The sequence below is a fragment of the Anabas testudineus genome, chromosome 8 (genome assembly GCF_900324465.2).
Source record: "Anabas testudineus chromosome 8, fAnaTes1.2, whole genome shotgun sequence".
NCBI lineage: Eukaryota > Metazoa > Chordata > Actinopteri > Anabantiformes > Anabantidae > Anabas > Anabas testudineus.
The window spans coordinates 17075624-17091429 of NC_046617.1; the positions used below are offsets into that span (position 1 = coordinate 17075624).

The 15806-nt window shown below is 37.0% G+C and overlaps 2 protein-coding genes across 8 annotated transcripts in view; both read left to right on the plus strand.

Moving 5' to 3' along the window:
* atf7ip2 (activating transcription factor 7 interacting protein 2) overlaps window positions 1-1122 on the plus strand; it is a 7086-nt gene extending 5964 nt beyond the window's left edge. For all 4 annotated transcript variants that reach the window (XM_026361785.1, XM_026361763.1, XM_026361778.1 and 1 more), the window contains one exon: window positions 558-1122. In XM_026361785.1, coding sequence (XP_026217570.1) covers window positions 558-768 — 211 coding nt within the window. In that variant the 3' untranslated portion in view covers window positions 769-1122. The remainder of the gene's footprint in view (window positions 1-557) is intronic.
* Window positions 1123-2011: 889 nt separating this feature from the next.
* On the plus strand, window positions 2012-14741 carry LOC113162925 (protein NLRC3-like). 4 transcript variants are annotated; one of them, XM_026361188.1, is made up of 13 exons: window positions 2012-2071; window positions 3852-3980; window positions 8201-8455; window positions 8584-8636; window positions 8771-9007; window positions 9203-11084; window positions 11240-11413; window positions 11558-11725; window positions 11824-11997; window positions 12225-12398; window positions 12755-12928; window positions 13036-13085; window positions 13695-14741. In XM_026361188.1, the coding sequence occupies exons 3-13, from the start codon at window positions 8310-8312 to the stop codon at window positions 14222-14224; spliced, it is 3762 nt and encodes a 1253-aa protein (XP_026216973.1). In that variant the 5' UTR covers window positions 2012-2071; window positions 3852-3980; window positions 8201-8309; the 3' UTR covers window positions 14225-14741. The 4 variants fall into 4 exon arrangements, with proteins under 4 accessions (XP_026216973.1, XP_026216982.1, XP_026217000.1 ...); XM_026361197.1 differs by having other exon boundaries at window positions 8205-8455; XM_026361206.1 differs by lacking the exon at window positions 2012-2071 and adding an exon at window positions 2085-2315.
* Window positions 14742-15806: the final 1065 nt, after the last annotated feature.

Consider the following 15806-nt stretch of genomic DNA (forward strand, 5'->3'; position numbering starts at 1 on the left):
AAGAAAATTTGCCTGGATCTGAGAATGTGTTTTTTTTCTTTGCAAAGAAGGAAATGGTTAATTGATGATCAAGTGTTGCCAATAGTCTCTAGTCTCTAGGCTCTAGTAGCAGTAGCAGTCTACAGTTCCATGATTTTATATGGCACTATTATCAAAACAAATATTGTTGCCATCTGGGGCAAGCCATCAGCCAGATGGCAACATGTGGCCTGCTCATGCCAGAAATGCAACATCAGTTATTCATAGCACAATTTGAAATCAATTTCCCACCATAAGTCTGTTTGTGTTAGAGTTGCAGATGGGAATGATGGGAAGATGGAAATCTATATTTACACATCAGTGTGCTGAGTCAAGCAGGTGCTCTCAAACAGGTTTATTACAGTACTAATATCTTTTGACACATCTCCCTGAAGAATATCACTAAACTGCTTATGTCTGTATATGATAACTAGATGTAGGCAGACTTTATCCCCTCAGCAGCCTTCACTGCATCTCTCCTCACCTTTTTAATTGCTTACTTTTTTCTATATATGTCTCTCTCTCCCTCCCTGTTGCAGTGTCTACCTGACTACGGAAAAAGTCAAGGGTAGTGGTGTCTTCCCAGCGTGGAAAATCATTGGTGAAGTGAGAGCCATTGATCTACCTATGTGTGTGTTGATTAATAGATACAAGCTGGGGCATAAGTTGTGTGTTGCCGTGATAGGTAAAGACATATTTGGCCGGTATGGCCCCTACAGTAAAGTTGTAACTGCAGCCATACCAGACTAGTTGAGAGGAAAATATGGGGTTAAAGGATGAATGATACAGTTACATGTTTGCAATGTTGTAGTCAATGACCAAATTATCCAGTGCCTTTAAAAGCTGATAACACATTGGGTAAATGCCAGAGGGGGATTTGTTTCTTTGTTTAGCTGATTTGTTCTTGGGGGGCTGTGTTACGTGGGCAGCTTTTAATCTTTGATGCGCACACGCATTCAGTTAAAAAGACTTTAATATTGTCGGTAGCTGGTTAAGCCATAACAAACTTCAGGATGACTTGCCAGATTGTAATAATGTATAAAATGTTTTTTTTATATATATATTTGAATGTTTTTTATAAGTTAATAAAGTGGTTTAAGTGTGTGCTTTTTGTGTGTTTTTATTGCTTATGATGGAAGAATCTCAAACATTAGATAGCTTCTAATGTGTGTAAACCTGTGATGGAATATAACTAAGCACTCATTCATGTACTGTACTGAAATACAATTTTGAGGTATTTCTACTTTACTTGAATATTACCATCATCTGCCAATTCATACTTGGACTTCACTACATTGTTGATTTACTTCTTACTTCTGATTCAATTTACTATTAACAATGCAAAATACAGTATATGTACTACAATAGATTCTAAGTGGGAAATTCACAGGTTACCCAACAGTAGTTAATTTAAATTTTACAGATTATATTAGATAAAAAAAAAATCAGTATTAAGGGTTGTTAAAATAAGCTCTGTGTTAAACACTATTAACAAAGAGATTTACTGATCTAAACACACTGCTGTTGATTACTCAGCCATCTGTGGTTACAAATCAAATAAGTGTCTTATTGTCAACAGTAAATCAACATGCTGACTCTTTATTTTAAGATCTACATGCAGTTTGTGGGTGTGTTAGTCACCATAGAGCCTGAATAGTACAAGTGACAAGTGAGGAGACAATGCATCTGGTTTCCTACATCCCAGACAGTTCAAAGTCACCACAGAGCATGATAATAATAAACATCATCATCATTCATAATGCATGCTATTCCTTCATTCATATATTCTTATTTGCTTAATTGAGCAATTAGTTAATTAATAACCAAGCTATCCAAAACCATTCGACTCAGTCTATGGGACATTTAGTTTATGGCTCTGTAAGATGCGCAAAGACTGAAAATGTCATCTCTGAGTTCCGGACATGCGTATTGCGAGTGCGACACACTTGGCGCGCTTTTTCTTCTTCTGTCCCCCCGACGACGACGAAGAAGAAGAAGAAGAAGAAGAAGAAGAGGAGGAAGAAGAGGAAGAAGAGGAAGAGATGTGTCTGCAGTAAGTGTTTGTTTGTTATGTAGTTAAAACGGTATTAAATGACAGTTTAGGGTGTAGAAGTACTGTGTTTTAATGAAGGAGTTAGAAGCACCTTCGGATAAGTTTAGCAATACGCACTTTGCTGATAAACTGAGTTCTCACGGAGCTTTGGTGACTTTGACGAACAAGAAAATCATTTTGCCGTCGATTTGGAAACTGCACCTGTTCAGATGGAGCTGACTGAGCTGCAGTGTAATGACTGAAGGTAAAGTATGACACTGCAGGACCCGCACAGTTTATTCACTCCATTCCCGCAGATTTGTCCCAGCTCCGTCCACATGAGGCTCGAACCTTGTTTATGTTTGGTAGAACAAATCTTAGTGAGAAGCTGTTCTCAGTGATGAAGACTAACAAAACAGCACACAGGAGTCGTCTCACTGGTGAGAACCTGCAGTCCATCCTGAGAATCTCCACAACACAGAACCTCACAACAAATATAAAATAACTTGTTGACAAAAACAGATGCAGCTCTGATAAAATGACTGAAGAGCAAAGACTGAATGATTTGATTTGTTATTGCTGAAAAGCACAAATTTTATTTATATTTCCAGGTTTTATTATGCAGCATGTTCATATTTTGAATTTGTATAATTTTGACAGGATATATTTTATGGAGAGTAAAATCTTTTGGGATATTTAAAATGTAAGTTTATTTTTTATATAAAATGACAGAAGATTAAAGAAATTTGAATGTTTGTTCTTTTAATGTTTACTTTATTTCTAACTTGTTTAATTTAGACAGTATGTATTTTTATAGAGAGCAAAATATTATAAGTTATTTAAGGTTTATGTTAAAAAAAGTTAAGTTTTAAAAGTTTTAGTGTGTTCAATAAATGTTTATCCTGTTCGGCCCGCAACCTAAAGTGTGTTTTGGATTTTGGCCCCCTGTGCAATTGAGTTTGACACCCCTGATCTAGGTGATTGCTTAATTGGCTTACAAATGTGTTTTACATGTGAAGGGATTCCTTCACATGAAGATTCCTCTTGCATTACTGTGTTATCTGTGGTTTGGGGTTAGACTCCACAATAGCCTAGGCCTTACCTGGTTAATTTGTTCAAGTTTACAAAAGCTGTTCAGCTGTTGAAATATTAAAACTTTTTTTTTTTTTACAGTAGTCAATGGACAAAATAACTATATAGTTATTCTGAATCGCTTTTGCAAGTAATAGTTCTGCTTTACAATGATGCATTGGTTTGAGGTCTTTTATATCTCTATCTAGCTTTCTATCTATAGCTGTTATGAATTGAATAAAAATTTGTACTCAACTAAAGACTTGGAAAAAGTAAACTTGAAAAAATTGAATGCAGTGTCTTTCGGAGCAGTAAGTGTATGTGTTGCTCAGGGCAATCTTAGATTACATTTTATCTAGAAAAGATATAAGAAAATTGCATTAGGGAAAAAGATGGAATTTCAGTATGTGTTGCAGATGTTACAGTGCGCCATTTTAGAGGTTAATTAATTCATATCATATTAAAATATATCCTCCCATCAACCTTGTTTCCTGAGTTAGGGTGACCAAAATGTTAAACTACTTTGCTGTTTTGGAAATAACTGAATGGAACAATTTTTGTACATACTTTTATTTTGCAAGATAAACCTGCCTTGCCATAGAAATTAAATTAAACATATTTTCTTTAAACAGAATCATTGCAATATAAGATTTAGAAACAATAACTTAACATTAAAAGGAATAAAAACAGAAGAGAAATAAAGGGACCATATGCTTGTTTTTAAATACAGGTCTTTTGTTTGAGCGGAATCTGGTTTGGAAGATCAAGTAAAGAAGAGTGGCAAACTTCCCAGCTCGACCTCCCATAGCTCCACAGTGACAAGACCACTAAAACTGCCAGATGAACAATCTGCCTCATGGTAAGATGATGCCAATCTCATGGAGTGATACCAATGAACACAGAAGGGCATATACCTGTATGTACTAATCCAACTGTAACATGATCTTGTTAGAGTGTTGAAGCAAAGCATCACAAAGCAAGTTCAACTTAGCCTGACTATTTTTGCATTTCCTAGCTTTACTGAGCCTAACTCTGAGCATCCTAACCTCACAAGACATATCATTAACTGGCTCACTTCACTGTGGATTTTCCTCTCTTTTGCTGCAACTATGTGAAAAAGCAACAACAGAACTGTCAATAAAGTAGTTACCAGGAAGATATTAAATTTAGACTCCTGCAGAAGAAATTGGTTTAAACATCTGCATAAAGATTATATTAAAATGAACATTTTGTTAGATGACAAACCGTCATGAATATGTGATGCAGCAAGATTTCCATTGATTTTATTTGGTCAATTTTGGCTTGGTTGGGCTGTTGGCAGATTTTGATCTAATCCTTGAAGTCTACCTCCGCCAGAGCAGGTTAGTTTAGGTCATGCAGCATAGTGTTACCATGTGATTTATCCTGGTTACAAGAAAGCTGTCTTCAGCTGATGGTAGAAACTTAATTTAAGCAAGATGGCTGTCTTATCTACTAGTCACGCTTCATAGTGCAGACTTGCTGACTTGAATTGACCCTGATAAACTAAACCATAACTTTAAATAAATATTGCCACAGCTGAAAACACATTTCACTTTGTGTAAAGCAGGAGTTTCTAACTGATTGGTACCCAAAGACCACCATTCTGACTAAGAAGTAACCTGAAAACCACGGCTGTGAAATAAACTTATGTTTTCTGGGCAAATCTGTGCATGAACTCATGGGCACTCTTTTAATCCTAAAGTCACTTTGGCTTTTACAAATTTTACTTTATTATTGCATACATCTGATTATTCAAAAACAAGAATTGCGTAACCATTTAGGAGGTCTGCTTTTGTGTTTGTACTGTTGGTCAGGCATAGTTTGCTATTATGCTGTGAATGAAAGAGTGGGGGTGCAACTGTAAAGGGAGCCATTAGATCCACACTAAATATCTTCTTCTAGCATCAGCAATAATTTGTGTGTATGTGCATGTCTGCCCTCAAACAGTAGGACCCAGTAGAAAAGCACAGCAGAGTGATGGGTCTCTCAAGACCACTTAAAAACACACACACATACAGACACACACATTGGTCTAATTAGAACTGACAGCAGTGAGCTTATGAAAAGAGAGTAAGGAAATGAGTGGAAGAAAGATGGTAACGAGAAGTCGCACAGAAAAAGCAGAGGTGGAGCAGAGAGAGTGATTAGGGAGAAAGTGTGTTGCTCAACGTTTTAAAGTGAAGTGTTGGCAGAACGGTGACCTGCTTTTAGTCCCTTCCCTCCTGTAAAATGGATGTTGCGAATGACGTGTTACATCTTTCCTAAATGAGTGCTTGAAAACACAAGCCAACTTGTCATCTTAATTCCATGATAAACACATCATCACATATGTCAGGATACTGGTTTTCTACTTCAGTATCCTTCCTGCACTTGACTCAGCTTAAAGTTTTGATAGCTGCAGAACATAAATGACCGTGGTAGAAGAAGATGTTTACACTGTCTTCAATATAATAATAGTAGTAATACTAATAATAGTGAAAATGGATACCTTTTAAACAATCTGCACCTTTGGATGTTGAATGGCTCTGTATGGGCAGATTATCTACTTGTAGCTACTAAGTACTAATTATTTGTTAGAGGCAAGAAAAATGGTTCTTGCCCTTGTTTGCACTTTTCAAGAAAAGTAGTGATCTGCTTCCAATAGATTTATAAAATGTGAGGAACCTCAATAAATGTAGTGCACTCAATAAAGGATACTTGATTAGACTTTACTAATAGTCCTTTATGAATAGTTTCACTTTCCCTATACAAACAATTGATTTGCATTTTAAATTACAAAATGTACAGAAAAATCTGGCTGCGTAATTAATTATTCTACATCATTGTTTTATATTATATATAAAACAATTTATATATTATCTTTGTTCTACTGTCAATTAACTCTTTAGATGGTTAATTGTACTTGTGGCATTTATGTACTTGTGGCATTTATGTACAGTGGCGAGAAAAAGGATGTGCACCCTTTGGGATTATGTGGAGTTTTGCATGAATTGGTCATAAAATGTGCTCCGATCTTCATGTTACTCACAACAATACAAAAACACAGTCTGCTGAAAATAATGGTACACAAACATTATATGTTTTCATGTTTTTATTGAACATAACATCTAAACATATACAGTGCAGGGTGGGAAAAAAGTATGTCTTGTATAGCCTAATGACTTCTCCAAGACCTAATTGGAGCCAGGAGTGAGCCAACCTTGAGTCCAGTCAGTGTGATGATATTGGATGTGTTGCTGAAAACTTTCCTGCACTTTAAAAACACACACCAGTTTGGGTTTACTGTTGCAGCACTGTTGCTACTCTCCCTAGGCGTGGTCGTCCTGTAAAGATGACTGCAAGAGCACAGCGCAGAATGCTGAATGAGTTAAAGAAGAATTCTAGAGTGTCAGCTAATGACTTACAGAAATCTCTGGTGCTAACATTTTTGTTGGCACAGCTACAATAACGAAAACATTAAACAAGAATGGAGTACATGTGGAGGAAGCCATTACCGTCCAAAAAAAATATCGCAACATGTTTGAAGTTTGCAAAAGAGTACCTGGATGTTCCAAAGCACTACTGGCAAAATATTCTGTGGACAGATGAAACCAAAATTGAGTTGTTAGGAAAAAATCACACAACACTATGTGTGGAGAAAAAATGGCACAGCACACCAATGTCAAAACCTCATTCTCACTGTAAAACATGGCAGAGGGAGCATCATGGTTTTGGGGCTGCTTTGCTGCCTCAGGGCCTGGATTGATTGTTGTCATTGATGCAAAAATGAATTCCAGAGTTTATCAAGACATTTTGCAGGAAAACGTAAGACCATCTGTCCGCCAACTGAAGCTCCGCAGAGATTGATGCAACAGGACAATGACCCAAAGCATACAAGTAATTCAACAAAAGAGTAGCTTCAACAGAACAAAATACACCTTCTGGAGTGGCCCAGTCAGAGTCCTGACCTCAACCCGATTGAAATGCTGTGGCATGACCTTAAGAGATCCATTCACACCAGACATCCCAAGAATATTGCTACACTGAAACAGTTTTGTGAAGAGGAGTGGTCCAAAATTACTCCAGGTCGTTGTGCAGGTCTGATCTGCAACTACAGGAAACGTTTGGTTGAGGTTATTGCTGCCAAAGACGGGTCAACCAGTTAAGTCCAAGTCCTTTTCCTTTTCCACCCTGCACTGTGAATGTTTACATGTTATGTTCAATAAAAACATGAAAACATATAAAGTTTTTGTACTATTATTTTCAGCAGACTGTATTTTTGTATTGTCGTGGGTTAGATGAAGATCGGAGCACATTTTATGACCAATTCATGCAAAACTCTACGTAATCCCAAAGGTTGCAGATGCTTTTTCTTGCCACTGTATAACACGCTGCCTTGTGATTTAAGTACAGAATATAGCCTAGGACAGTGAACTTTGGGCAATTATTAACAATGACCTCTTTGATGTTAATAATTAACCAGTGATATGAGCCAGCTGTCTGGTGTTAATGCATCATGCTCGTTTATGTCCATGTCAGCCAAGGGACTAACCTGGAAAAGGTTTGTATGCAGTAAAACAGACTGAATGTACTTGTACTAGTCACTATAATTCAGTTAGTTATTACTTCCCCCTAGAATAAAGTGTAAATGTGCCATCCACACTGTAAGGTGATAAAGATAAAACTCTCAAAAGAGAAAGAAGGCTAAACCTAGAGCGTTTTTTGTGCACCATTGTGCATTTTATTTCCTTTACCTCCTTTCTGCCCTGCCCTAGAGAAACGCCAAGACATATACACATACTCAGCTGGGCCTGCCTACAGAATTTTCTTCCACTAAATTGTAACTGTATTGTACTCTCACATTAGATACACTCACAAGACTAAATTACTGCTGCAGATTACTACAAGACTTCAAACACAAATGTAAAACACAACAAATAAATGGTTTTATAGATTTATAGAAGAATAATACATATGAAACGGGCACTGCGATTAGCAGAGAAAGTTTGGATCACATTGTTTCAAAGTAAACTATGAGATGAATGAAAATAAAGAGTTAATCTATGTTGTTTTTCCAAGTCAGATACCTGCGTCATAAGGCAACTACATAACAACAGCAAGATCGACTGTTCTGATACCAGCAGTGTTTAAAATGATATTTAAAATGGCTGCGTGAAGAAACAACATCATGGGGAGCCAATGCTCTGTACGCAGGAGGGGTAAAATAGAAGAAAATGACCAAAAGGATAGTGAGGTTTCCACCACAGTGAAGAGTGAAGAAAAGTCTTCTCTCCTCCAAAGAAGGCCGTCTATGCAGGAGCAATGTGGAGCCAGGTGAGAGTGCATCATTTTCACTGACATTAAAAGTATTATGAGTAGATAAAAATAAACACACAAGAAAAAGATATAAGTATACTAATAGTCATTAGACATTAAAAACTGTTAACACTGTCATTTGTCAGTCCTTGCATCTCTGGAACACAAGATCCTGCGTTAGCCAGTACAGCGGAAAAAGGTGAGTTATAGGAATTGATCATTTAAAATGTTCATATTGTTAATCATAAGTAAGTTATGTCCAAAACTATTAGTTCTGTTGCATGTAGAAAATATGGTGATTTATAACACTATTGTGTGTTTATCTTTTTAAAGAAGCTGACTGGGTGGACAAAAACAGAGCTAAACTCATTCAAAATGTCACTTCAGTGATGCAAATAGCAGATCAGCTGGTCGAGCAGCAAATAATCCATAAAGAGATGTATGCCAACATTGAGGCTGCTGCGACCAGTATGGAGAAGATGAGGGTGCTCCTCAGGGCCCTCACATGTCCCACAGTCAAATCTGCCTTCTTCAGGATTCTTAAGGAAATTGAGCCAGCAACATATGAAAGTATGTTTCTTTTTAAGGAGCTTTCTTCTGTTATGGCCTGTTTGAAACATGTCAGTAATTTGAATTTTATAATGATGAAATTATAAAATTCCAATATGGTCAACAAAATATAACGTTTTTGTAGTAAAAATTGTTTGATATTTTTTTATCAAACTGCTTTATGTTTTATTTGTTCTGTTTTGTAACTCACTGCAGCACAAGATATCATGGAAGTTATGAAGAAGCACAAAGCATATCTGGGGGAAAAGTTTGGATATGAGTTTGAAGGCACTGAAAAAGATCACAGGGAAGTAAAATCATTGGACAGAATTTACACAGAGCTTCACATTATCCAAGGAGAGAGTAAACATGTCAATACAGAACACGAGATCTGGGAGATTGAAGATAAAACGAGAAGTGAAACACCTGATGGTATGAAAATCAACTGTAATGACCTCTTTAAAAGTACACCAAATGCTGGAACGTCACCTGGACATTATAGAGGAGAAGTACGGGCTATCAGAACTGTGATGACAAAGGGAATTGCAGGCATTGGAAAAACAGTTTCTGTAAAGAAGTTTATTCTTGACTGGGCAGATGGAAAAGCCAATCAGAACTTGGACTTTATATTTGTGCTACCATTCAGGGAGCTTAATCTGCTCATATCTAATGAGCTTAGTCTTGAGACACTTGTAAAAGAGTTCCATCCAGAACTAAAGGGCATAGCAGCTGCAAAAATATTTGCTAATCACAAAGTTTTGTTCATTTTTGATGGTCTCGATGAAAGCCAGCTTGAGCTGAATTTCAAAACGACAAAAAGAGTAACAGATGCTACTGAGAAATCATCCGTAGACACTCTGGTGACCAACATAATCCGGGAACATCTTCTTCCCTCTGCACTAGTATGGATAACTTCAAGACCAGGAGCAGTTCACCGTATACCCCGTCAATATGTGTACCAGTGGACTGAGGTCAGAGGATTTAATGAACTGCAAAAAATTGAGTATTTTAGGAAGAGAGTTCAGGACAAGGTAGTTGCTGAAAGAATTATTAACCACATTTTGATGTCGCGGAGCTTATTCATTATGTGTCACATACCAATCTTCTGTTGGATTGCAGCAAAGGTTCTTGAATATCTGCTGCTAAACATGGATGGCACGCAAGATCAAAATGTGAAAATACCTACAACTCTTACTGAGATGTACACATATTTCCTTTTGATTCAAATGGAGTTGGCTTCTGAAAAGTATGACAGCCACAATCAGTCACATATGGGGGAAATCTTTAAATCAAATGAAGAATTCATTTTCAAATTAGGCAGGATGGCATTTGAGCAACTGAAAGAAAGCAAAATCATATTCACTGGCCATGATCTGACACACTATGGCATTGACATAAACAAAGCTGGAATATACTGTGGTCTGTGCACAGAGATATTGAAAGAAGAGAATGTGTTCAACACTAAGAAACTCTACTGCTTTGTGCATTTGACAGTACAGGAGTATTTTGCTGCACTTTTTGTGTACCACAGTTTTGCAAGTAAGAAAATCGATTCTCCAAGTCTCAAGGATTTCTTGCTAAAAGGTTCGGAGGAAGAGCTTAAGTCTACCTTGGATGCAGATCCAGTTGACCTTCCCTTAGATGAATTCATTGAAATTTCATTAGCTAATTCTACTCAGAGAAAGACAGGAGAACTGGACATATTTCTCAGATTCCTTATTGGCATGTCTCTACAATCCACTCAGGAATTGCTTCAAGGCCTGATTCAGCAGACAGAAGAACACTCAGCAGTTGTTGAGAAAATAAGGACAAGTCTACTGGAACTGGATTTACTTGACTGCTCACCTGAAAGATGTCTGAACTTTATTCATTGCCTGATCGAGCTTAAGGACAGTTCCCCACATGATACGGTGCAGCAGTATCTGAGACCAAATTATGGTCCAGAAACGGAGCTCTCTCCTTTTCAGTGCTCGGCTTTAGCACACTCAATTCTAATGTCAAATGTTCCTTTAGATGAATTCGACTTGAAGAAATGCAAACCGCCAGTAAAAGGTATTTTTAGACTGATGCCAGCTGTGAGGAATTGCAGAAAAGCAAGGTGAGTTGGGTGCTTAAGTTGGAATAACTGAAATACATGCAACCACTTTGCTGTCACTCATTCAACAGTTTAAAATAAACACAGTATAGTGACATGAATTTGTTTACATAATGATTCAACATGTGATAATGTTTGTCTTTTTAAATTTTTTGCAGAATCTCTGGAGTGCATCTTGATTCTTGGCTTTGTGAAGGAATCGCCTCAGCACTTCGAATGCCAAACTCAGTGCTAACTGAGCTGCATCTCATAAATAATCGCTTTTATGATAAAAGTACACGGATCTTGATTGATGGCCTCTTAAAATCTCAGTGTAAACTAGAAGCTCTCAGGTTAGTAAAACAAATTATCTCTTTGTAGTACTTGAATTTAAATAGTATTATACTGGGAAACTTTTGCTTATATCCAGCACTTCTGACCATTGCGACTTTCACTGTTGCTATTGTTAATCTGGCTTTTGTCCTTTGTATTTGTAGTCTAGCAGGCAGGGGAATATCACAAGCAATGTGTGGAAAGTTGGCATCTGCTGTCAAAGATATAATTTCAAATATAAGAGAATTGGAACTGAGTGGCGACATCCTGAAAGACTCATTGTGCTCTATGCTTTCTGAAGGGCTACGCCAACCTAAACTGGAGAAGCTCAAGTCAGTATCAAACATGTTATTCCTCTGAAAAATGAGTAACAGATTGTAGATTATTTATTTCTAATAAAATATAATTTGTATAATCTCTTCACCAAAAGACTTAACAGAAATCCTGGAACTGCAAAAATCTGTGAGGAGTTAGTGACAGCACTTACATCCAGTCAATGTTACCTGCGAAAACTAGACCTGAGTTACACCCAATTTAGCAACTCAGAAATGAATATCCTCTTTCCTGGACTAATGAGCAAAAACTGTAAACTGGAGGTATTAAGGTAAGACCATGTTAAATTGCCACATCTCTCAAACACTGATTCAGTTTCATTCAGAATAAAAGAAAGTTTAAACTAAACTACTGTTTGTTAGGAAATACTGCTTGGGCAATATAACATCCAAGAAACGAATTATGTCAGTGTAGCGATTGTTCTGCAGAACATTTTATTTTTCAAATATTCTGTATAATTTCAAGCATTGAAATGATATTCATATATTTTTCATCTAGTCTCAGTCACAACATACTCACTAAGGAAGGCTGTGAGAAGTTGGCTGCAGTGCTCTGCTCCACAACTTCTAAGTTAAGAGAGCTGGACCTGAGCTATAATGACCTGCACAACTCTGGAGTGATGGCGCTCTCTAATGCACTGATAAAGCCACAATGTGGTTTGCAATCCCTGTGGTCAGTGTAACAAATAAAATACTTTGACTTTAATTTTAGAAATCAGTATTGATAGAACAGTTTTGCTATTTACTGCACATCCATTGATCAGGTATGTGTTTTTATTCTATATTTACATTATCAGCAGGACTTTGTTTAATTACTTGCTAGTGCATAGCTTCAGATACTTTATTTTGGCCTGCCTTCATCTCTCAGAGTGTCAACTTGTTTGATGTATGACGCTACATGTCAGCAAGTCAAAGGCAGAGCATGATAAATGACTAATCAAATGGGGCTCGTGTCATGTTAACAAGTCAAAATTGCTGCTGATAAGGTCATACCGCACAACTAAAATGTCAGTTGTTTGATTTCTGTAGGCTTTCATTCTGTAAAGTGACAGGAGATGGATGTGCTTCTCTGGCCTCAGCTCTGAGTTCAGACCACTGCAGCCTCAAAGAGCTTGACCTGAGTTTTAATCACCTCACAGATCAAGGAGTCAGGCTGTTGACTGAAATACAAAAGGATTCGCACAACGGTCTGGAAAAACTCAAGTATGCTCAAAGTTGCTGTCTACAAACGTGACTTTGCCATTATTTCGAGATAATTTTGCATTGTTCACCTAATTTATTTTACATGTTTTTCCACTATTTCCCTTTAGCACTGACCAAAATGAAGACTTTTGGTTTGATTTGAAGCTCTTGAGAAAGTGTAAGAATACCTTTATAACATAATCATATGTTAAATCTGTGATGTTATGACATGTATGCCAAATGTATTGTATCTGTTTGTAAGTTGTTGTTTTTTTTATCTTGTTCTCTGTTATGCAGGTATACTGCAAAATTGTGGTATATTTAGAAAGTGGCAATAGACTAACAAGTCTTGGTTAGTTTAATTTCAAACTAGTAAGACTAGTAACAGAATATCTGACATTTGATATCTCTCAGCTAATCACAAATGATCATTTTCTGTGGCAGCAGACAAAGTAAAACTCAGGTCTTTCCACTTATGTAATTTTCATAGAATTCAACGGAGTGCAAAGAGATAATCAGATAATGCACAACATGTACAGGCTAGACTGTATGCCTTTTCCACTGGAGACTGGCCTACTCACACTGGGAAAAGAACTAATGATGCCAAATATTCACATAAGTAATTTAAGCAGTATGTCTGCATTATCCAGTGGGCTTTTATAGAGATTTTATGCAATATTATTTAAAAAAAAAAAAAAGATTTTACAAAACAAATAAATGATCAAGAACTCCACTCACACACTGTAATACAACTCTGAATATTTGTTTCTTCTTTATCTGCTTGCAGATGCCACTGATCTGACACTGGACTCCAACACAGTGGGCGCCACTGTGATTTTGTCCAAAGAGAAAAAAATGGCAACGTATGTTAGTGAGAAGCAACCATATCCTAATCATACAGAAAGATTTGACAACTGTCAAGTACTGTGTGAGGAAGGACTCACAGGCCGCCATTACTGGGAGGTTGAGTGTGTTTCCGCTGATGTTGGAGTGGCTTACAAAAGTATGAAGGTGAACGGAGACTGTTCAAGCGAATTTACTCTGGGACAAAACAAAAACTCCTGGTGTTGGTCTATACAGGGCCACTTTTCTCACGACAATTCCTGTGTGGAATTTGTGGGCCCTCCTACATACAGATTTATGTCCACAAGTACCATAGGAGTGTATCTGGACTGGCCAGCAGGTATTTTGTCCTTTGTTGAAGTGTTTCATGACACAGTGACCCATCTTTACACTATTTGCACAACCTTCACTGAACCACTACATGCTGGCTTTCATCTGCATGATGGATCACTTTACCTCTGTGAAATACAGTAGCCAGAGATCTTTATGAAGATGTCATACTGTCTGCCAAATCAAAAAGAATAATTGCTGATGGAGATACAGTAGTAACATATTTTACAACGTTTAATGAGTCACACCTTAACTTTCTTCATGACTAAACTGCAGAAAATATATGGAGATTTTGCAATAAATAGCTTAAAAAATTGACGTTTCATACTTGATTTGTTGAACAAAGCTGCTGAAAAGCACTGCAGAAATATGACCCCCAGTAAATGACCATGATTAAAAATAATCATGAAACACAGGAATTTGGTATTTAACTGTCTGCATTGCTGTTTATTATTGTAAATACACACATGTTCATTTTTTCCACTTTAAGTGAACATGACGTGGCACCCTTGTTCCATGCCTCTTTTATGCTTTACGAGTCTGCCAAAGATTTTAAGGGATGGTTTCCTGTTATTACAAATGCATTTGATGTAATCATTGATAAGTAAATGTACTAACCTGTCATTAAAAAGTCGCTATCTTGAAAGTCTCTAGGTTAATGTTGATAGATGCAATAAACAAACACTGCAAAACTAACATGGTGAAAATTTATGACATAAACAGCCATAGTAACAAGAATCCAAAATCAGGTTGACTACTTCATCCAAGAGCTGACCACCCCATTTATGCAAACATATTAGTATAGTAGTATACTATAGTAGTATTATAGTGTTTTTTTCTAACTTTTTCTGTGGCATGGCAACAGAGTCAGTCTGTGATATTTAAATCCATAGTGCATGTACACAAAACTAAAATGATGATGATAATAACTAATACCTAGGCCATAAAGAGGTTTGCTCTCTGCATGTTGACACTTTTCAAAACAGCTGCCACATTTCTATTATTGCCATAAGAGAGAGGTGTAATTGTGGGTAAACATACCTGTGTGAGTGGGTGTCAGGTTGGTGGGTGTGAGCTGTTGCAAAACTGGATTTGATGACAAAACAGTTGGTGAAACATGGAAATTGTTTTGTCACCTTATATTTTTCCTCTGGTGACTTTCAGTTGTCAGCACAATAGAAGCCTTGTTAGCTCACTCTGAGGTGCAATGACACACACACACACACACACACACAAAGATGTACATCTGTACCGCGGCAGATGAATTGAAGAACATCAACCCATCAAATGCAGGTGGATTTTAGCAGTGGCATGGAACACAGTCACTGCCAATAGCCACTTTGGCAGGTTGAACTTTATACAACATAAATGAAGTCATTATAATATACAATATATACAGTTTCTCAAAATGCGTCTAAATTAGATTAGAGTTTGGTGATACAACACTACAACTCCCATGAACACTACCTGCACACAGTGTTAGCTCATTGGTTGATTTGCGAAGCCTATTCCCTTGTGCTTGTGCGCTACTAACTGATGAGACGAAACTGTGGAGAATATGGTGGCAGTGTGAACTGGAGGAGCTCTGTTGTAGTTTAACTTAACAAAACCTGGAGAACAAGAAATACACAAGACACAGCCAAATAAATGTATTGCACTAGCTGTATGCTGTATGTCTGTAAAGATGCCATTGTGATTTTGTCTATTTTTTCAATTACAAAGTTGA

Coding starts and splice junctions, on each gene's coding strand:
- LOC113162925 (XM_026361188.1), top strand. CDS start 8,310: ATGGGGAGCCAATGCTCTGTACGCAGGAGGGGTAAAATAGAAGAAAAT. Junction 11,414..11,557: donor TGTAAACTAGAAGCTCTCAG/GTTAGTAAAACA, acceptor TTGTATTTGTAG/TCTAGCAGGCAGGGGAATAT. Junction 11,726..11,823: donor CCTAAACTGGAGAAGCTCAA/GTCAGTATCAAA, acceptor CTTCACCAAAAG/ACTTAACAGAAATCCTGGAA.